Here is a 22,482-nt window from a genome sequence, read left to right on the forward strand (position 1 = left end):
TTCGGGGCTGTCGCTGGGCAATACGGACTTTCGGCTCCCTCCAAAGATTTTCTATTGGGTTCAGGTCTGGAGACTGGCTAGGCCACTCCAGGACCTTGAGATGCTTCTTACGGAGCCACTCCTTAGTTGCCCTGGCTGTGTGTTTCGGGTCGTTGTCATGCTGGAAGACCCAGCCACGACCCATCTTCAATGCTCTTACTGAGGGAAGGAGGTTGTTGGTCAAGATCTCGCGATACATGGCCCCATCCATCCTCCCCTCAATACGGTGCAGTCGTCCTGTCCCCTTTGCAGAAAAGCATCCCCAAAGAATGATGTTTCCACCTCCATGCTTCACGGTTGGGATGGTGTTCTTGGGGTTGTACTCATCCTTCTATTCCTCCAAACACGGCGAGTGGAGTTTAGAGCAAAAAGCTCTATTTTTGTCTCATCAGACCACATGACCTTCTCCCATTCCTCCTCTGGATCATCCAGATGGTCATTGGCAAACTTCAGACGGGCCTGGACATGCGCTGGCTTGAGCAGGGGGACCTTGCGTGCGCTGCAGGATTTTAATCCATGACGGTGTAGTGTGTTACTAATGGTTTTCTTTGAGACTGTGGTCCCAGCTCTCTTCAGGTCATTGACCAGGTCCTGCCGTGTAGTTCTGGGCTGATCCCTCACATTCCTCATGATCATTGATGCCCCACGAGGTGAGATCTTGCATGGAGCCCCAGACCGAGGGTGATTGACCGTCATCTTGAACTTCTTCCATTTTCTAATAATTGTGCCAACAGTTGTTGCCTTCTCACCAAGCTGCTTGGCTATTGTCCTGTAGCCCATCCCAGCCTTCTACAGGTCTACAATTTATCCTTGATGTCCTTACACAGCTCTCTGGTCTTGGCCATTGTGGAGAGGTTGGAGTCTGTTTGATTGAGTGTGTGGACAGGTGTCTTTTATACAGGTAACGAGTTCAAACAGGTGCAGTTAATACAGGTAATGAGTGGAGAACAGGAGGGCTTCTTAAAGAAAAACTAACAGGTCTGTGAGAGCCGGAATTCTTACTGGTTGGTAGGTGATCAAATACTTATGTCATGCAATAAAATGCAAATTAATTACTTAAAAATCATACAATGTGATTTTCTGGATTTTTGTTTTAGATTCCGTCTCTCACAGTTGAAGTGTACCTATGATAAAAATTACAGACCTCTACATGCTTTGTAAGTAGGAAAACCTGCAAAATCGGCAGTGTATCAAATACTTGTTCTCCCCACTGTATGTGGCAAGGTCAACAGACAATCATGGATTACAAACAACAACAAAACAGTCCCGTCGCGGACGTCTTGCTCCAAACAAATTAAACAACTTCTTTGCGCACTTTTGAGGACAATACATTGCCACCGCCCGCTAACAAAGACTGTGGGCTCTCCTTCTCCATCGCCGATATGAGTAAAACATTTAAACGTGTTAACCCTCGCAGGGCTGCCGGCCTAGTCGCGTCCTCAGAGCATGCGCAGACCAGCTGGCTGGTGTGTTGACGGACATATTCAATCACACCCTATCCCAGTCTGCTGTCCCCACATGCTTCAAGATGGCCACCATTGTTCCTGTTCCCAAGAAAGCTAAGGTAACTGAACTAAATGACTATTGCCCCGTAGCACTCACTTCTGTCATCATGAAGTGCTTTGAGAGACTAGTCAAGGATCATAATATCACCTCCACCCTACCTGTCACCCTAGACCCACTCCAATTTGCACTCCCACTCCAATCACACTTCACAATCCCATCTGGACGAGAGGAATACCTATGTAAGAATGCTGTTAATCAACTACAGCTCAGCATTTAACACCATAGTACCCTCCAAACTCATCATAAACTTGAGACCCTGGGTCTCGACCCCGACCTGTGCAACTGGGTCCTGGACTTCCTGACGGGCCACACCCAGGTGGTGAAGGTAGGAAACAACATCTCCACTCCACTGATGCTCAACACTGGAGCGTTCTCAGCCCTCTCCTGTACTCCCTGTTCACCCACGACTGCGTGGCCATGCACGCCTCCAACTCAATCATCAAGTTTGCAGACGACACTACAGTGGTAGGCTTGATTACCAACAACGACGAGACAGCCTACAGGGAGGAGTTGAGGGCCCTCGGAGTGTGGTGTCAGGAAAATAACCTCTCACTCAACGTCAGCAAAACAAAGGAGATGATCGTGGACTTCAGGAAACAGCAGAGGGAGCACCCCCCTATCCACATCGACGGGACAGTAGTGGAGAAGGTGGAAAGTTTTAAGTTCCTCGGCATACACATCACAGACAAACTGAAATGGTCCACCCACACAGACAGCGTGGTGAAGAAGGCGCAACAGCCCCTCTTCAACCTCAGGAAGCTGAAGAAATTTGGCTTGTCACCTAAACCCCTCACAAACTTTTACAGATGCACAATTGAGAGCATCCTGTTGGGCTGTATCACCGCCTGGTACAGCAACTGCTCCGCCCACAACCGTAAGGCTCTCCAGAGGGTAGTGAGGTCTGCACAACGCATCACCGGGGGCAAACTACCTGCCCTCCAGGACACCTACAGCACCTGATGTCACAGGAAGGCCAAAAAGATCATCAAGGACAACAACCACCCGAGCCACTACCTGTTCAACCCGCTCCCATCCAGAAGCCGAGGTCAGTACAGGTGCATCAAAGCAGGGACCGAGAGATTGAAAAACAGCTTCTATCTCAAGGCCATCAGATTGTTAAACAGCCATCACTAGCACAGAGAGGCGGCTGCCTACCTACAGACTTGATATCATTGGCCACTTTAATAAATGAACACTAGTCACTTTAATAATGTTTACATATCTCACATTACTCATCTCATATGTATATACTATATCCTTCACTATATATTCTATACTATCTATTGCATCTTAGCCGCTCTCTCACTGCTCATCCACATATTTTATACTTATATATTAACATCCTGTTCCTTTACTAGATTATGTGTATTAGGTTTTGTTGTGGAATTTGTTAGATATTAGGTTTTGTTGTGGAATAGTTAGATATTACCTGTTAAATACTGCTGCACTGTCGGATCTAGAAGCATAAGCATTTCACTACACTCACAATAACATCTGCTAACCGTGTGTTTGTTACCAATAGAATTTGATTTGAACGAAGAGGCTGAACGATGAGGCTAAACAAAGAGGCTGAACGAAGAGGCTGAACATAACATGGTCAAATGGAATAGATCATCAGACTGAAGGAAGCACTGTTCCTGTAGAATCACTGGTCAACCAATCACCTTGCCTGCTCAGGCCCAACCCCTCCGTTCCAACACGCCCATTCAAACTCTGGTTATGAGGCAGTGATGGTTGTCACTCATCAGAGTTGGCTGGAGAAAGCAGCATTCAGGAGCGCTGGGTTAAAAATAAACACTGGCAAGAGGCTGTGGTGTAATTTCAGAGAACACAGGAGGAGATAACATGTTGAGTTGCCTGCCGCTGATTTCAACATGGCTGCTTTGATGAGGAGAAACACACATTCCTTCTGCATGGATTTCACTCCGTTATCAACTGACGTGAGACCGTTCACACAACTAGTAGACACACAACCAGAGGGGACATGCACATGACATGGGCACAGTGTGTGTGTGTGTGTGTGTGTGTGTGTGTGTGTGTGTGTGTGTGGTCTCTTACCCTCTGTGCCTTGGCTAGCTCCTCCTTCAGTCTCTCATTGGCTTTCTCTCTGATCTCCATGACTGAGGGGCTGCGGAGGCGGGACAGGCTGTCATTGGTCAGACCCAGAGACTCCTCCCCTTCCTCTCCAGACAGGAACACCCCCTCTGCTGACTCCGCCTCTGACCGGACGAGGGGTTCCAACCCCGGAACGCTGCAAGGAATCATGGGTACACTAATGTAAGCGTATAGGAGGGTTGGCTGATTACCACAGGGATCAATCAGTCATCACTGATCAGCACTATTGACTGTTAGCTTAGTGGTGATAATGATCCATCTCTCATTACCTGGTTGGACATTTTAAGCTGAGTAAGCATGTTCTAATGTATCAATTAGCATCCCAGTGGGCTGGTCATCAATAGTACGTTTTAAGTGTCAATGAACACTGCTTAGTGGAACCCTTGACTTTTATTGAATACATTGCCTGGTTATTACCAACTGCACTGTGTAAAGCGATCCTAGCAGAAATCCTGGCATCATTTAAACCAGTTTCACCTGCTAGGATTTGTGTTCCATCTTCAAGATTTTTCTCCAGTATCTCTTTACATTGTGGTCGTCATGGGCCAGGTACTATCTCTTTACATTGTGGTCGTCATGGGCCAGGTACTATATCTCTTTACATTGTGGTCGTCATGGGCCAGGTACTATATCTCTTTACATTGTGGTCGTCATGGGCCGGGTACTATATCTCTTTACATTGTGGTCGTCATGGGCCAGGTAATATCTCTTTACATTGTGGTCGTCATGGGCCAGGTACTAGCTCTTTACATTGTGGTCGTCATGGGCCAGGTACTATATCTCTTTACATTGTGGTCGTCATGGGCCAGGTACTATATCTCTTTACATTGTGGTCGTCATGGGCCGGGTACTATATCTCTTTACATTGTGGTCGTCATGGGCCAGGTAATATCTCTTTACATTGTGGTCGTCATGGGCCGGGTACTATATCTCTTTACATTGTGGTCGTCATGGGCCAGGTAATATCTCTTTACATTGTGGTCGTCATGGGCCGGGTACTATATCTCTTTACATTGTGGTCGTCATGGGCCAGGTACTATATCTCTTTACATTGTGGTCGTCATGGGCCGGGTACTATATCTCTTTACATTGTGGTCGTCATGGGCCAGGTACTATATCTCTTTACATTGTGGTCGTCATGGGCCGGGTACTATATCTCTTTACATTGTGGTCGTCATGGGCCAGGTAATATCTCTTTACATTGTGGTCGTCATGGGCCAGGTAATATATCTCTTTACATTGTGGTCGTCATGGGCCGGGTACTATATCTCTTTACATTATGGTCGTCATGGGCCAGGTAATATCTCTTTACATTGTGGTCGTCATGGGCCAGGTAATATCTCTTTACATTGTGGTTGTCATGGGCCAGGTAATATCTCTTTACATTGTGGTTGTCATGGGCCAGGTAATATCTCTTTACATTGTGGTTGTCATGGGCCAGGTACTATATCTCTTTACATTGTGGTTGTCATGGGCCAGGTACTATATCTCTTTACATTGTGGTTGTCATGGGCCAGGTACTATATCTCTTTACATTGTGGTTGTCATGGGCCAGGTACTATATCTCTTTACATTGTGGTTGTCATGGGCCAGGTACTATATCTCTTTACATTGTGGTTGTCATGGGCCAGGTACTATATCTCTTTACATTGTGGTTGTCATGGGCCAGGTACTATATCTCTTTACATTGTGGTTGTCATGGGCCAGGTACTATATCTCTTTACATTGTGGTTGTCATGGGCCAGGTACTATATCTCTTTACATTGTGGTTGTCATGGGCCAGGTACTATATCTCTTTACATTGTGGTTGTCATGGGCCAGGTACTATATCTCTTTACATTGTAGTTGTCATGGGCCAGGTAGTGTAAGTTTCTCCAGGAGGGTTTCTTCCTGACCTTCCATTGTGGGGTTCTGTGCTGCCCAGTAGCCGAGGAGCAGAGTAGATGGGCTGGGTGGGCAGCTGATCGGCTCGCAGGGCGTTGGGGGGGCAGGGGCTGGAGCTGAGGGAGGGTGTACGGTACAGGGCGCTGGAAGGGGCGCTGTGACATTGGGGTCTGGGGTCGGAGGTCAATCCGTGGAGATCAGGGGTGGTGGGTGACGCCAAGTTGACCTCATGGAAGCCTTCGAGGGGTTCGCTGGCCATAGCCCTGCAGCTACAGTCATCATATACCTCCCTGAGGAGAGGAGAGGAGAGGAGAGGAGAGGAGAGGAGAGGAGAGGAGAGGAGAAAAGGAGGAGAAAAGAACACGATTGAAATGAAAGTCAAAATAATGACTGATTGGGGTCAAACAGAGACATCCATTCTAGACTACATTCACACAGATCTAATTCTGCTATTTCAATCAGACTACCCACAGCAGCAACAGTATCAGTGTGGGATCCCAGGTGTGGACTGTGGAGTAGCTGATTAAACATGGGTCTGTTTCCCTCTTCAGCCCCAGCAGAGAGAGCAGACCACTCTGACAGGAAATAGGTCATTCAGGGGAATGGTTACAGACAGTGACAGGAAATAGGTCATTCAGGGGAATGGTTACAGACAGTAACAGGCCAGTCTCTCTGACAGGAAATAGGTCATTCAGGGGAATGGTTACAGACAGTAACAGGCCAGTCTCTCTGACAGGAAATAGGTCATTCAGGGGAATGGTTACAGACAGTAACAGGCCAGTCTCTCTGACAGGAAATAGGTCATTCAGGGGAATGGTTACAGACAGTAACAGGCCAGTCTCTCTGACAGGAAATAGGTCATTCAGGGGAATGGTTACAGACAGTAACAGGCCAGTCTCTCTGACAGGAAATAGGTCATTCAGGGGAATGGTTACAGACAGTAACAGGCCAGTCTCTCTGACAGGAAATAGGTCATTCAGGGGAATGGTTACAGACAGTAACAGGCCAGTCTGACAGGAAATAGGTCATTCAGGGGAATGGTTACAGACAGTGACAGGAAATAGGTCATTCAGGGGAATGGTTACAGACAGTAACAGGCCAGTCTCTCTGACAGGAAATAGGTCATTCAGGGGAATGGTTACAGACAGTAACAGGCCAGTCTCTCTGACAGGAAATAGGTCATTCAGGGGAATGGTTACAGACAGTGACAGGAAATAGGTCATTCAGGGGAATGGTTACAGACAGTAACAGGCCAGTCTCTCTGACAGGAAATAGGTCATTCAGGGGAATGGTTACAGACAGTAACAGGCCAGTCTCTCTGACAGGAAATAGGTCATTCAGGGGAATGGTTACAGACAGTAACAGGCCAGTCTCTCTGACAGGAAATAGGTCATTCAGGGGAATGGTTACAGACAGTAACAGGCCAGTCTCTCTGACAGGAAATAGGTCATTCAGGGGAATGGTTACAGACAGTAACAGGCCAGTCTGACAGGAAATAGGTCATTCAGGGGAATGGTTACAGACAGTAACAGGCCAGTCTGACAGGAAATAGGTCATTCAGGGGAATGGTTACAGACAGTGACAGGAAATAGGTCATTCAGGGGAATGGTTACAGACAGTAACAGGCCAGTCTCTCTGACAGGAAATAGGTCATTCAGGGGAATGGTTACAGACAGTAACAGGCCAGTCTCTCTGACAGGAAATAGGTCATTCAGGGGAATGGTTACAGACAGTAACAGGCCAGTCTCTCAGATGAAATAGGTCATTCCGGGGAATGGTTACAGACAGTAACAGGCCAGTCTCTCTGAGATGAAATAGGTCATTCCGGGGAATGGTTACAGACAGTAACAGGCCAGTCTGACAGGAAATAGGTCATTCAGGGGAATGGTTACAGACAGTAACAGGCCAGTCTCTCTGACAGGAAATAGGTCATTCCGGGGAATGGTTACAGACAGTAACAGGCCAGTCTGACAGGAAATAGGTCATTCAGGGGAATGGTTACAGACAGTAACAGGCCAGTCTCTCTGACAGGAAATAGGTCATTCCGGGGAATGGTTACAGACAGTAACAGGCCAGTCTCTCTGAGATGAAATAGGTCATTCCGGGGAATGGTTACAGACAGTAACAGGCCAGTCTCTCTGAGATGAAATAGGTCATTCCGGGGAATGGTTACAGACAGTAACAGGCCAGTCTCTCTGAGATGAAATAGGTCATTCCGGGGAATGGTTACAGACAGTAACAGGCCAGTCTCTCTGACAGGAAATAGGTAATTCAGGGGAATGGTTACAGACAGTAACAGGCCAGTCTCTCTGAGATGAAATAGGTCATTCAGGGGAATGGTTACAGACAGTAACAGGCCAGTCTCTCTGACAGGAAATAGGTCATTCAGGGGAATGGTTACAGACAGTAACAGGCTAGTCTCTCTGACAGGAAATAGGTCATTCAGGGGAATGGTTACAGACAGTAACAGGCCAGTCTCTCTGACAGGAAATGTAATGTGTGCCTGTGAAGTTAGTGTTGACATTCACACTGAAGGTTTAGCCGGCCTACACAACTAGCAACTGGCTCCACCAAACTGTTTCATTCCATAAGCCGTTTCATTCATTCGGCTGAATTGAAACCAACAGGTATGAACCTACCATGATGATGAATGTGTGTGTATTTAAAAGCTGATGATGTGATTGTGTGTGTAGTGGGTCTCCTCTTCAGTCAGGATAGACCTCCAACACTGGCTTACTGCTGCAAGAGAAGACAGGAAGAGATGAGAGTTACTGTTGGTGAGCTGAAATATTATCAACAGCTTGGGGGAACAGCTTGGGGGAACAGCTTGGTGGAACAGCTTGGTGGAACAGCTTGGGGGAACAGCTTGGGGGAACAGCTTGGGGGAACAGCTTGGGGGAACAGCTTGGGGGGAACAGCTTGGGGGGAACAGCTTGGGGGGAACAGCTTGGGGGAACAGCTTGGGGGAACAGCTTGGTGGAACAGCTTGGTGGAACATGTTGCCAGGGTTAGTTAGGTGTAACCCTTTACACTCGTACCCGTATACAGGTTGAAAATGGCAAATTTGGACACAAATTAGCACCTAAATTGTTAAACACTAGCTGTACAGTAACATGCTATATACATGACGTCTCTGGCTTATGGGTTTTGACTGACAGACGTTCTGAACTAGAGCGCAGGACGCCACAAGAAGCTTTGCACATGTTTTGTTGTCCGAGTGAGGGAAATGCTGTAAATTAAGTATTTTGAAAGATGAGACGTTTAGAATTATAATTAATACCGCATTGATGTCACACAAGCAAGCCAAACAACGAGACAGAACGTTCCTAGGCCGTCATTGAAAATAAGAATGTGTTCTTAACTGACTTGCCTAGTTAAATAAAGATTAAATAAAGGTGTAAAAAAAAAAATAATAATAATAATAATAATCACAAAAATAAAATAATAATAAATATAAAATAAAAAATAATAAATAAATAAAATAAATAAAAAATGGCGCCCAAAAATACCGATTTCCGATTGTTATGAAAACTTGAAACCGGGCCCTGATTAATCGGTCGACCTCTAATTTGAACCCAATAATAGTAATAATAATGCCCATCAATCACTGCGCTCTTGCAACAGCTGCATAGTGCGGATCCTAAACAGGCGGTGAAATAGAGGTGAGGGACTTCCTCCCTTCTAAACTCCACTGTGGCATTGTGCCCCATACTGTCAAAACCCAGCTTCATTTAACACCCTGACTGGGGATTTATTGCTCAATCTAAATTTGTACTGATGAATACAAGTCCACGGGACTAACAGACCATCAACCCTGACCACTTTAGACTTCACAGCTGCATATCATCAAGATATCAAAGTGTCACCAACTAAAAGGTCAACAACAGGCCTGTAGCAGATGCAGCATATGACATTCATTTTCCACATGTAAATAGCACTTTTCAGTAGTGCTCAAAGCATGTCATTCCATGAGAGCAGTATTCATTTTTCAACTCGAAACAATGACCCAATCAGTCGCCCATGACAACAGAATCATACACAGAGTAGGCTAGTTAGTTTGTGAGTATACACACACGCACCTCACACACACGCACCTCACACACACGCATCTCAAACTCCACTGGTCATACACACGACAGACACACCCATGCTAACATTCCAAAGGTTAAGCTAACTCTGTTATGTGTTTTTACAACCAGGCCAGTGCACTGAAGGGTGAAAATACTATAAATCTATTGGCTGGAAAATACGGAGAGCCCGGCAATGGGAGCAGCTCATAGGCTGCACCACCTGTCTGTCGGGACGGTTGCTAAGGAAACAGTGACAGGTTGTCATTCCAATTTCCTACCCAGTGAACATGGTGCTGTAAACAGAGGAGAGTAAAGAGCGCTCTGAGACGAGCTACTGTAGTGTCTGTGTGTCTCTCTCTCTTTGTCTGTGTTTCTAAGAGGGTGTGTTGTGTTGTGTTCTCAACAGGGTTTACAGATACAACAGGACAAAAATAGCTGCATTCAGACAGTAGGCAGGTCATTACTCATCAACTATTAGTCCTGTTCTACAGAGAGGGGTTCAACTGGATCAGTCCTGTTCTACAGAGAGGGGTTCAACATTTTGAACATCTTGACCATGTTCTGTTATAATCTCCACCCGGCACAGCCAGAAGAGGACTGGCCACTCCTCATTGCCTGGTTCCTCTCTAGGTTTCTTCCTAGGTTTTGGCCTTTCTAGGCAGTTTTTCCTAGCCACCCTGCTTCTACACCTGCATTACTAGCTGTTTGGGGGTTTTAGGCTGGGTTTCTGTACAGCACTTTGAGATATCAGCTGATGTAAGAAGGGCTTTATAAATACATTTGATTTGATTTGAATGAAGAAACAGAACACATGGTTCCCTGAATGAAAACAAGATGATAACCAGCCCCAGTTACTACCTACCATCATCACATCAACATGAACCAGTGTTAACTACTGTATTATAACCAGCCCAGTTACTACCATCATCACATCAACATGAACCAGTGTTAACTACTGCGTTATCCATTAAGACTGTCTAGTCTAACACACACAGTCCTGTAGCAAAACACCGGTCAAAGAACATTAGTATGCTCTGTTACTTCCACTGACAGTAGAGAGGAAAACTATACTTCTGAATCACAGTGTAACCAAAGGCCTGAGCTTACTGTGTTTACACAGAAGAATACGAGAGAGACAAAGAGAGCGAGAAAGAGAGAGCGAGCGAGAGAGTAGTCATCTGAAATAGGGCCACTGCCAGGTCCCTGGCTGTCTGTAGCCAGTAGCAGGCTGAACCCACGCAGACAGCAGGTTAGTGGAGGGGAATCAACATGAATTCAGAGCAGTGTCCCTGGCTGACTGTAGCCAGTAGCAGGCTGAACCCACGCAGACAGCAGGTTAGTGGAGGGGAATCAACATGAATTCAGAGCAGTGTCCCTGGCTGACTGTAGCCAGTAGCAGGCTGAACCCACGCAGACAGCAGGTTAGTGGAGGGGAATCAACATGAATTCAGAGCAGTGTCCCTGGCTGACTGTAGCCAGTAGCAGGCTGAACCCACGCAGACAGCAGGTTAGTGGAGGGGAATCAACATGAATTCAGAGCAGTGTCCCTGGCTGACTGTAGCCAGTAGCAGGCTGAACCCACGCAGACAGCAGGTTAGTGGAGGGGAATCAACATGAATTCAGAGCAGTGTCCCTGGCTGACTGTAGCCAGTAGCAGGCTGAACCCACGCAGACAGCAGGTTAGTGGAGGGGAATCAACATGAATTCAGAGCAGTGTCCCTGGCTGACTGTAGCCAGTAGCAGGCTGAACCCACGCAGACAGCAGGTTAGTGGAGGGGAATCAACATGAATTCAGAGCAGTGTCCCTGGCTGACTGTAGCCAGTAGCAGGCTGAACCCACGCAGACAGCAGGTTAGTGGAGGGGAATCAACATGAATTCAGAGCAGTGTCCCTGGCTGACTGTAGCCAGTAGCAGGCTGAACCCACGCAGACAGCAGGTTAGTGGAGGGGAATCAACATGAATTCAGAGCAGTGTCCCTGGCTGACTGTAGCCAGTAGCAGGCTGAACCCACTCAGACAGCAGGTTAGTGGAGGGGAATCAACATGAATTCAGAGCAGTGTCCCTGGCTGACTGTAGCCAGTAGCAGGCTGAACCCACGCAGACAGCAGGTCAGTGGAGGGGAATCAACATGAATTCAGAGCAGTGTCCCTGGCTGACTGTAGCCAGTAGCAGGCTGAACCCACGCAGACAGCAGGTCAGTGGAGGGGAATCAACATGAATTCAGAGCAGTGTCCCTGGCTGACTGTAGCCAGTAGCAGGCCGAACCCACGCTGACAGCAGGTTAATGGAGGGGAATCAACATGAATTCAGAGCAGTGTCCCTGGCTGACTGTAGCAGGCTGAACCCACGCAGACAGCAGGTTAGTGGAGGGGAATCAACATGAATTCAGAGCAGTGTCCCTGGCTGACTGTAGCCAGTAGCAGGCTGAACCCACGCAGACAGCAGGTTAGTGGAGGGGAATCAACATGAATTCAGAGCAGTGTCCCTGGCTGACTGTAGCCAGTAGCAGGCTGAACCCACGCAGACAGCAGGTTAGTGGAGGGGAATCAACATGAATTCAGAGCAGTGTCCCTGGCTGACTGTAGCCAGTAGCAGGCTGAACCCACGCAGACAGCAGGTTAGTGGAGGGGAATCAACATGAATTCAGAGCAGTGTCCCTGGCTGACTGTAGCCAGTAGCAGGCTGAACCCACTCAGACAGCAGGTTAGTGGAGGGGAATCAACATGAATTCAGAGCAGTGTCCCTGGCTGACTGTAGCCAGTAGCAGGCTGAACCCACTCAGACAGCAGGTTAGTGGAGGGGAATCAACATGAATTCAGAGCAGTGTCCCTGGCTGACTGTAGCCAGTAGCAGGCCGAACCCACTCAGACAGCAGGTTAGTGGAGGGGAATCAACATGAATTCAGAGCGATGTCGCTGGCTCTGCTGGTGTAGTTCCCTTTTAACTCCAGTGTGCACCTAGCAAGAGGCTGTTTACCACTGTTTTTCAAGGTCACATTTTTATTTATTTATTTAACGAGGCAAGTCCGTTAAGAACAAATTCTTGTTTACAATGACGGCCTACCAAAAGGCCTCCTGCGGGTACGGCGGTCTGGGATTAATATATATATTTTTTTTTAAATACAATATAAATATAGGACAAAACACACATCACGACAAGAGACAACACAACACTACATAAAGAGAGACCTAAGAAAACAACATAGCAAGGCAGCAACACATAACACAACATGGTAGCAACACAACAACATGGTAGCAACACAACATAACATGGTAGCAACACAACATAATAACATGGTAGCAACACAACATGGCAGCAGCACAACATGGTAACACAACATGGTAGCAACACAACAACATGGTAGCAACACAACATGGTAGCAACACAACATGGTAGCAACACAACATAACATGGTAGCAACACAACATAACATGGTAGCAACACAACATAACATGGTAGCAACACAACAACATGGTAGCAACACAACATGGTAGCAACACAACATAACATGGTAGCAACACAACATAATAACATGGTAGCAACACAACATGGCAGCAGCACAACATGGTAACACAACATGGTAACACAACATAACATGGTAGCAACACAACAACATGGTAGCAACACAACATGGTAGCAACACAACATAACATGGTAGCAACACAACATAACATGGTAGCAACACAACATAACATGGTAGCAACACAACAACATGGTAGCAACACAACATGGTAGCAACACAACATGGTAGAAACACAACACAACATGGTAGCAACACAACATAACACAACATGTGATGGTAGAGTTTGCTAAACAAATACCCACTGGATTGATGCAAATAATCATGATATCATTCTGCCAGGTATGCACAGCACTTAGTAGTTAACAATTCATTGACGTTTTTAGGGAAAGCCCATCCATCTACCAGGAGGTTTTTAGGGAAAGCCCATTCATCTACCAGGAGGTTTTTAGGGAAAGCCCATCCATCTACCAGAACGTTTTAGGGAAAGCCCATCCATCTACCAGGAGATTTTTAGGGAAAGCCCATCCATCTACCAGGAGGTTTTTAGGGAAAGCCCATCCATCTACCAGAACGTTTTAGGGAAAGCCCATCCATCTACCAGAAGGTTTTTAGGGAAAGCCCATCCATCTACCAGGAGGTTTTAGGGAAAGCCCATCCATCTACCAGAAGGTTTTAGGGAAAGCCCATCCATCTACCAGAAGGTTTTTAGGGAAAGCCCATCCATCTACCAGGAGGTTTTTAGGGAAAGCCCATCCATCTACCAGGAGGTTTTAGGGAAAGCCCATCCATCTACCAGAAGGTTTTTAGGGAAAGCCCATCCATCTACCAGAACGTTTTAGGGAAAGCCCATCCATCTACCAGGAGATTTTTAGGGAAAGCCCATCCATCTACCAGGAGGTTTTTAGGGAAAGCCCATCCATCTACCAGGAGGTTTTTAGGGAAAGCCCATCCATCTACCAGAAGGTTTTTAGGGAAAGCCCATCCATCTACCAGAACGTTTTAGGGAAAGCCCATCCATCTACCAGGAGGTTTTTAGGGAAAGCCCATCCATCTACCAGGAGGTTTTTAGGGAAAGCCCATCCATCTACCAGAACGTTTTAGGGAAAGCCCATCCATCTACCAGAAGGTTTTTAGGGAAAGCCCATCCATCTACCAGAAGGTTTTTAGGGAAAGCCCATCCATCTACCAGAAGGTTTTTAGGGAAAGCCCATCCATCTACCAGAACGTTTTAGGGAAAGCCCATCCATCTACCAGAAGGTTTTTAGGGAAAGCCCATCCATCTACCAGAACGTTTTAGGGAAAGCCCATCCATCTACCAGGAGGTTTTTAGGGAAAGCCCATCCATCTACCAGGAGGATTCCGTCCTCGTTCTCTGTATCACAGATTTTATAAGTGAAGGGGAACCAACCCAAAGTATAGCCTGACAGATTTCTCCTCCCCCACTGTGTCAAGCAGAGCCACAGCCACCTGGCATGAGAACATGGGAGAGGACAGAGAGGGAGAGAAAGAGTATAGAGAGCAAGAGGATAGAGAGAGGATAGAGAGAGGATAGAGAGAGGATAGAGAGCAAGAGGACAGAGAGAGAGAGGACAGAGAGAGAGAGAGCAAGAGGACAGAGAGGACAGAGAGCAAGAGGACAGAGAGACAGAGAGGACAGAGAGAGAGAGAGAGGACAGAGAGAGGATAGAGAGAGGACAGAGAGCAAGAGGACAGAGAGAGGATAGAGAGAGGACAGAGAGCAAGAGGACAGAGAGAGGACAGAGAGCAAGAGGATAGAGAGAGGACAGAGAGAGAGAGGACAGAGAGTCAAGTTTTAGGGCTCCTTTTTTAACCAGCCTTCGTTATAGTAGGCCTAGGGTCAGGGTAGCAGATGTAGGGCTCGGGTTGAACCAGCCTTCGTTTACCATTCCATTCTTGTGGGGCAGCTAAGGAGTATTGGTGTCTCTGAGGGGTCTTTGGCCTGGTTTGCTAACTACCTCTCTCAAAGAGTGCAGTGTATAAAGTCAGAACATCTGCTGTCTCAGCCACTGCCTGTCACATGGGAGTACCCCAAGGCTTGATCCTAGGCCCCACGCTCTTCTCAATTTGCATCAGCAACATAGCTCAGGCAGTAGGAAGCTCTCTTATCCATTTATATGCAGATGACACAGTCTTATACTCAGTTGGCCACTCCCCAAATTTTGTAGTAAATGCTCTACAACAAAGCTTTCTTAGTGTTCAACAAGGTTTCTCTACCCTTAACCTCATTTTGAACACCTCCAAAACAAAGGTCATGTGGTTTGGCAAGAAGAATGTCCCTCTCCCCACAGGTGTGATTACTGCCTCTGAGGGTTTAGAGCTTAAAGTAGTCACCTCATACAAGTACTTGGGAGTATGGCTAGACGGTACACTGTCCTTCTCTCAGCACATATCAAAGCTACAGGCTAAAGTTAAATCTAGACTTGGTTTCCTCTATCGTAATCGCTCCTCTTTCACCCCAGCTGCCAAATTAACCCTGATTCAGATGACCACCCTATCCATGCTAGACTACGGAGATGTAATTTATAGATCGGCAGGTCAGGGTGCTCTCGAGCGGCTAGAAGTTCTTTACCATTCAGCCATCAGATTTGCCACCAATGCTCCTTATAGGACACATCACTACACTCTATGCTCTTTAAATTGGTCATCTCTGTATACCCGTCGCAAGACCCACTGGTTGATGCTCATTTATAAGCGCCTCTTAGTGTAACAGTATAGCTTCCGTCCCTCTCCTCGCCCCTACCTGGGCTCGACCCAGGGACCCTCTGCACACATCAACAACTGCCTCCCACAAAGCATCGTTAACAATCACTCCACAAGAGCTGCGGCCCTTGCAAAGCAAGGTGAACAACTACTTCAAGGTCTCAGAGCGAGTGACGTCACCGATTGAAACGCTATTAGCGTGCACCCCACTAACTAGCTAGCCATTTCACACAGGTTACATTAGGCCTCACTCCGCCCTATCTGAGATATCTACTGCAGCCCTCATCCTCCACATACAACACCCGTTCTGCCAGTCACATTCTGTTAAAGGTCCCCAAAGCACACACATCCCTGAGTCGCTCGTCTTTTCAGTTCGCTGCAGCCAGCGACTGGAACGAGCTGCAACAAAACACTCAAACTGGTCCGTTTTATCTACATCTCTTCATTCAAAGACTCAATCATGGACACGCTTACTGACAGTTGTGGCTGTTTTGCATGATGTATTGTTGTCTCTACCTTCTTGCCCTTTGTGCTGTTGTCTTTGCCCAATAATGTTTGTACCATGTTTTCTGCTGCTACCTTGTTTTTTATTTATTTTATTTAACTTGGCAAGTCAGTTAAGAACAAATTCTTATTTACAATGACGGCCTACCAAAAGGCAAAAGGCCTCCTGTGGGGACGGGGATTAAAAAATATATATATGTATTTTTATGAGGCTGCAGGGAAAAGCCTACCAACAGGAGGCCTTTAGCCTTTTGGTAGGCCGTCATTGTAAATAAGAATTTGTTCTTAACTGACTTGCCTAGTTAAATAAAGGTTAAATAAAAAAATTGTTGGCCTAGGGTCAGGGTAGCAGGGTAGCGTCTTACACTAGCGCCGTCTTAACGAACGTGTAATTTTACACTAGCGCCGCCTTAACGAACATGTTTTTTTATACTAGCGGCGTCTTAACGAACGTGTTTTTTTATACTAGCGCCGTCTTAACGAACGTGTTTTTTACACTAGCGCCGTCTTAACGAACGTGTTTTTTTATACTAGCGCCGTCTTAACGAACGTGTTTTTTACACTAGCGCCGTCTTAACGAACGTGTTTTTTACACTAGCGCCGTCTTAACGAACGTGTTTTTTACACTAGCGCCGTCTTAACGAACGTGTTTTTTACACTAGCGCCGTCTTAACGAATGTGTTTTTTACACTAGCGCCGTCTTAACGAACGTGTTTTTTACACTAGCGCCGTCTTAACGAACGTGTAATTTTACACTAGCGCCGCCTTAACGAACATGTTTTTTTATACTAGCGCCGTCTTAACGAACGTGTTTTTTTATACTAGCGCCGTCTTAACGAACATGTTTTTTTATACTAGCGCCGCCTTAACGAACATGTTTTTTTATACTAGCGCCGCCTTAACGAACGTGTTTTTTTATACTAGCGCCGCCTTAACGAACGTGTTTTTTTATACTAGCGCCGCCTTAACGAACATGTTTTTTTATACTAGCGCCGCCTTAACGAACGTGTTTTTTTATACTAGCGCCGCCTTAACGAACATGTTTTTTTATACTAGCGCCGTCTTAACGAACGTGTTTTTTTACACTAGCGCCGCCTTAACGAACATGTTTCTTTATACTAGCGCCGTCTTAACGAACATGTTTTTTTACACTAGCGCCGTCTTAACGAACATGTTTTTTTATACTAGCGCCGTCTTAACGAACGTGTTTTTTTATACTAGCGCCGTCTTAACGAACGTGTTTTTTACACTAGCGCCGCCTTAACGAACATGTTTTTTTACACTAGCGCCGTCTTAACGAACGTGTTTTTTACACTAGCGCCGTCTTAACGAACGTGTTTTTTACACTGGCGCCGTCTTAACGAACGTGTTTTTTACACTGGCGCCGTCTTGACGGCAGCCAAAAATACAACCCTCAATGTCACGTGCAAAAGTAGAGTGAAATTCCTGTCTTGCTCTAAACCAAACTATGCAGTCATTAATGAAACACTAAGGATTTAGCTCTCAGCCAGAAGGAAACAGTTTATGACCGTTTCAGACAAACATCAGAAATGGTCTCACATTCTGCTGCGACTGTTTAACAACGATCCTAGCAGGTCTGAGACAGCACAAGCCAACCAGACCGTGAGATGTTCTGTCGTGTGACGATCCTAGCAGGTCTGAGACAGCACAAACCAACCGACCCACTGACAGGACTACAGGTCAGACCACAGGTCAGTCCAGCCCTGAAGACAGAACTACAGGTCAGACCACAGGTCAGTCCAGCCCTGAAGACAGAACTACAGGTCAGACCACAGGTCAGTCCAGCCCTGAAGACAGGACTACAGGTCAGACCACAGGTCAGTCCAGCCCTGAAGACAGAACTACAGGTCAGACCACAGGTCAGTCCAGCCCTGAAGACAGAACTACAGGTCAGACCACAGGTCAGTCCAGCCCTGAAGACAGGACTACAGGTCAGACCACAGGTCAGTCCAGCCCTAAAGACAGGACTACAGGTCAGACTACAGGTCAGTCCAGCCCTAAAGACAGGACCACAGGTCAGACTACAGGTCAGTCCAGCCCTGAAGACAGGACCACAGGTCAGACTACAGGTCAGTCCAGCCCTAAAGACAGGACTACAGGTCAGACTACAGGTCAGCCCAGCCCCAGCTGGTTCCGTAGCAGCAGTAAGGTCAGAGATGCATGAAGCCTAGACCTACAGTACATCTAGGACCCCGTTTTGTAGGACAAAACATTAAGACGTAGAATACACTGGGTGAACAGATAGATAGATATTACACTGGCTGAACAGATAGATAGATATTACACTGGCTGAACAGATATCCCTCTATGACACGTTGAGTAAGCAATCATGTCATAGTCTGATCTATTCATGACATTTCTATCCACAACGTTTAGAACATTTACACTGACAGAAGGCTAACTGTCTGCCTCCTAAATGGTACCCTATTCCCTAGTGTCTGCTGAGGCCTATGGGCCCTGGTCAAAAGTAGTGCACTATATAGGGAATAGGGTGCCATTTGGGACACAGCCCCTGGCTGGCTAAAGCCCCTCCACTACAGCCACTCAGTAGACTGTGGTCTGTCCTCTCCGTTCCCTAGGGAACCACAGTAACCCTACACCCTTCTATCTGGCCTTGGACAGACAGCAGACTCTGGGTAGGATCTGGGTCAGATCCACTTACACTGGCTCAGGTGCTGCTGGGTGGAGGTTGGAGTGATGGTGCCCCCCCCCCAGAATGGGCCTACTGTTGGGGGGGGAAAGGCGCCCGAACCCCTGCCCCCCCCTCCGAGCTTGTCTGACATAGCAGCCCAACTCTGACCTAAAACAATGGCTGCCATCTGGCTTTGTGAGTGTGTATTTTCTCTACTGTTACTACTACTAGGTCTAGTCTCTGTGGATGTCCTTAGCTTACCTGCTCAATGAGTTGGCAGTCTGACACCTTGGCACACCTTTACACTACAGGATACACTCTCCCTATCCATGGCAACACAGATTATCATGCTCCAGAACATCTGGGGTCAACCTTGAAGAGAAAGGCACTGAAAGGATATCTGGGGTCAACCTTGAAGAGAAGGCACTGAAAGGATATCTGGGGTCAACCTTGAAGAGAAGGCACTGAAAGGATATCTGGGGTCAACCTTGAAGAGAAGGCACTGAAAGGATATCTGGGGTCAACCTTGAAGAGAAGGCACTGAAAGGATATCTGGGGTCAACCTTGAAGAGAAGGGCACTGAAAGGATATCTGGGGTCAACCTTGAAGAGAAGGGCACTGAAAGGATATCTGGGGTCAACCTTGAAGAGAAGGGCACTGAAAGGATATCTGGGGTCAACCTTGAAGAGAAGGGCACTGAAAGGATATCTGGGGTCAACCTTGAAGAGAAAGGCACTGAAAGGCAGTGAAGCCTCTCTTCTACAAACTTCAGAATGCAGATTCTACCAGGACTAGTGAGTCATCAGTACAGATAATGTAGTAGTCATCATTATCAACAGATTCTACCAGGACTAGTGAGTCATCAGTACAGATAATGTAGTAGTCATCATTATCAACAGATTCTACCAGGACTAGTGAGTCATTAGTACAGATAATGTAGTAGTCATCATTATCAACAGATTCTACCAGGACTAGTCAGTCATTAGTACAGATAATGTAGTAGTCATCATTATCAACAGATTCTACCAGGACTAGTCAGTCATTAGTACAGATAATGTAGTAGTCATCATTATCAACAGATGGTTGAGTGTCTAGTACAACATCTTGCAGTAGTCACCATCATTATCAACAGATTCTACCAGGACTAGTGAGTCATTAGTACAGATGATAATGATGACTACTACAAGATGTACTAGACTCTCAACCTTCTGTTGATAATAATGACTATAATCCCCCTCATCCTATAGTTCTATTGAGAAGGAAGCTACAGCTATCACCCTCATCCTATAGGTCTATTGAGAAGGAAGCTACAGCTATTACCCTCATCCTATAGGTCTATTGAGAAGGAAGCTGCAGTTATCACCCTCATCCTATAGGTCTATTGAGAAGGAAGCTACATTCATCACCCTCATCCTATATGTCTATTGAGAAGGAAGCTACAGCTAACACCCTCATCCTATAGGTCTATTGAGAAGGAAGCTACATTCATCACCCTCATCCTATTGGTCTATTGAGAAGGAAGCTATGAGTGACTGTGAGTTGGTCTGGCTAATTGTCTATACATAGTGACTGAGTGTGTGAGAGATAAGAAAACAGAATGATTAGTCCTAAATGTCCTGAGACATTACACTGAGACAACAGAGAAGGTCAGAACAGAACAGAGCAGGTCAGAGCAGAGCAGGTCAGACCAGAGCAGGTCAGACCAGAGCAGGTCAGAGCACAACAGTGCAGAACAGAGACCTTAATAACTACAGGCTTACAGGCTCTGACACAACACCTAAGCTACACTCATACACAGTCTGACTGTGATACACAGGATTTTATCAGCGAAACTAATTCAAATATGTCAATCTCCTACAGATCCTAAAGTAAACACAGGTAACCTTCCTTTGCACTGTGGTTTCCTTGTTCATATGTCTAAGTTCATGTCAACATCTCTCAACGTCTAGACTCCAAACGGTGCCAGTGGGCCCGGAGTGTCAAACAGACCAGGGGGCGAGGCCCGCTGGCTGCCCGAGGAACAGACCAGGGGGCGAGGTCCGCTGGCTGCCCGAGGAACAGACCAGGGGGCGAGGCCCGCTGGCTGCCCGAGGAACAGACCAGGGGGCGAGGCCCGCTGGCTGCCCGAGGAACAGACCAGGGGGCGAGGCCCGCTGGCTGCCCGAGGAACAGACCAGGGGGCGAGGCCCGCTGGCTGCCCGAGGAACAGACCAGGGGGCGAGGCCCGCTGGCTGTCTGAGGAACAGACCAGGGGGTGAGGCCCGCTGGCTGTCTGAGGAACACATCAGGGGGTGAGGCCCGCTGGCTGTCTGAGGAACAGACCAGGGGGCGAGGCCCGCTGGCTGCCTGAGGAACAGACCAGGGGGCGAGGCCCGCTGGCTGCCTGAGGAACAGACCAGGGGGGTGAGGCCCGCTGGCTGCCTGAGGAACAGACCAGGGGGTGAGGCCCGCTGGCTGTCTGAGGAACACATCAGGGGGTGAGGCCCGCTTGGCTGCCTGAGGAACAGACCAGGGGGCGAGGCCCGCTGGCTGCCTGAGGAACAGACCAGGGGGCGAGGCCCGCTGGCTGCCTGAGGAACAGACCAGGGGGCGAGGCCCGCTGGCTGCCTGAGGAACAGACCAGGGGGGTGAGGCCCGCTGGCTGCCTGAGGAACAGACCAGGGGGGTGAGGCCCGCTGGCTGCCTGAGGAACAGACCAGGGGGCGAGGCCCGCTGGCTGCCTGAGGAACAGACCAGGGGGCGAGGCCCGCTGGCTGTCTGAGGCTGGGCGCTCATTATCCACTCTTCCTCTCCTCCAGTCTCCAGGTTTTTTAAATTCTTTATATCAATTGTGAAGACAAATGTGAATATTAGCGAGAGCCTGACAAATTCTCACACAAAACGAGGGAGAGAAGGGAGGGACACTTCTAGGTAGAGAGGGAGGGGGGGGAGGAAGTGGGGGGGGGGGGGGGAGAGAGGGAGGGAGGCAGGGCTCCAGACTGCCACCATTTTGCGACCCTTTGACTTGGATGTGTGTCCGAGTTACATTTTTAAGTCACATCAGTGTGAACTACACATTTTACACGGTCACCTCACTCAAAATGGCCTCATTCTTTTGTTAGGAGGCTAAAAACATGATTTGGTCAAACAGTAAAGTGCATGATTCCTGTAATGAAAAGGTCTGCCTGCCCCTGCAGCTGTTTCACTGGGGCCTCCTGCTGTGCCCAGCCATACACTCACTCTCTCCTTTCCCGGGGAAAACACAGCTAGCCTGTTGTCGCAGCTGAAGAAAGGATGCGATCAGATTTCTGTAGGGATCATTTTGATTTCTCAGCAACTAAAACAGCAACTATTTTACAACCAAGATATTTGATATGGAATGTGCATTGGCCATTGTGACTGCAGAGGACTCATTGGGCGGTAGACT

The 22,482-nt window shown here is 47.4% G+C and overlaps 1 protein-coding gene across 7 annotated transcripts in view; it reads right to left on the reverse strand.

The window, feature by feature from the left end:
- Window positions 1-22,482, reverse strand: part of rab3ip (RAB3A interacting protein (rabin3)) — a 71,703-nt gene that overhangs the window by 41,776 nt on the left and 7,445 nt on the right. For 6 of the 7 annotated variants that reach the window (XM_071331773.1, XM_071331772.1, XM_071331774.1 and 3 more), the window contains exons 2-4: window positions 8,244-8,343; window positions 5,616-5,894; window positions 3,664-3,856 (exon numbers count right to left, since the gene is read on the reverse strand). In XM_071331773.1, the coding sequence (XP_071187874.1) occupies window positions 3,664-3,856; window positions 5,616-5,863 (441 nt within the window). In that variant the 5' untranslated portion in view covers window positions 5,864-5,894; window positions 8,244-8,343. The remainder of the gene's footprint in view (window positions 1-3,663; window positions 3,857-5,615; window positions 5,895-8,243; window positions 8,344-22,482) is intronic. The other variant, XM_071331771.1, reaches the window with a different exon arrangement.

This window comes from Salvelinus alpinus, chromosome 11 (assembly GCF_045679555.1).
Source record: "Salvelinus alpinus chromosome 11, SLU_Salpinus.1, whole genome shotgun sequence".
NCBI classification, from domain to species: Eukaryota; Metazoa; Chordata; class Actinopteri; order Salmoniformes; family Salmonidae; genus Salvelinus; species Salvelinus alpinus.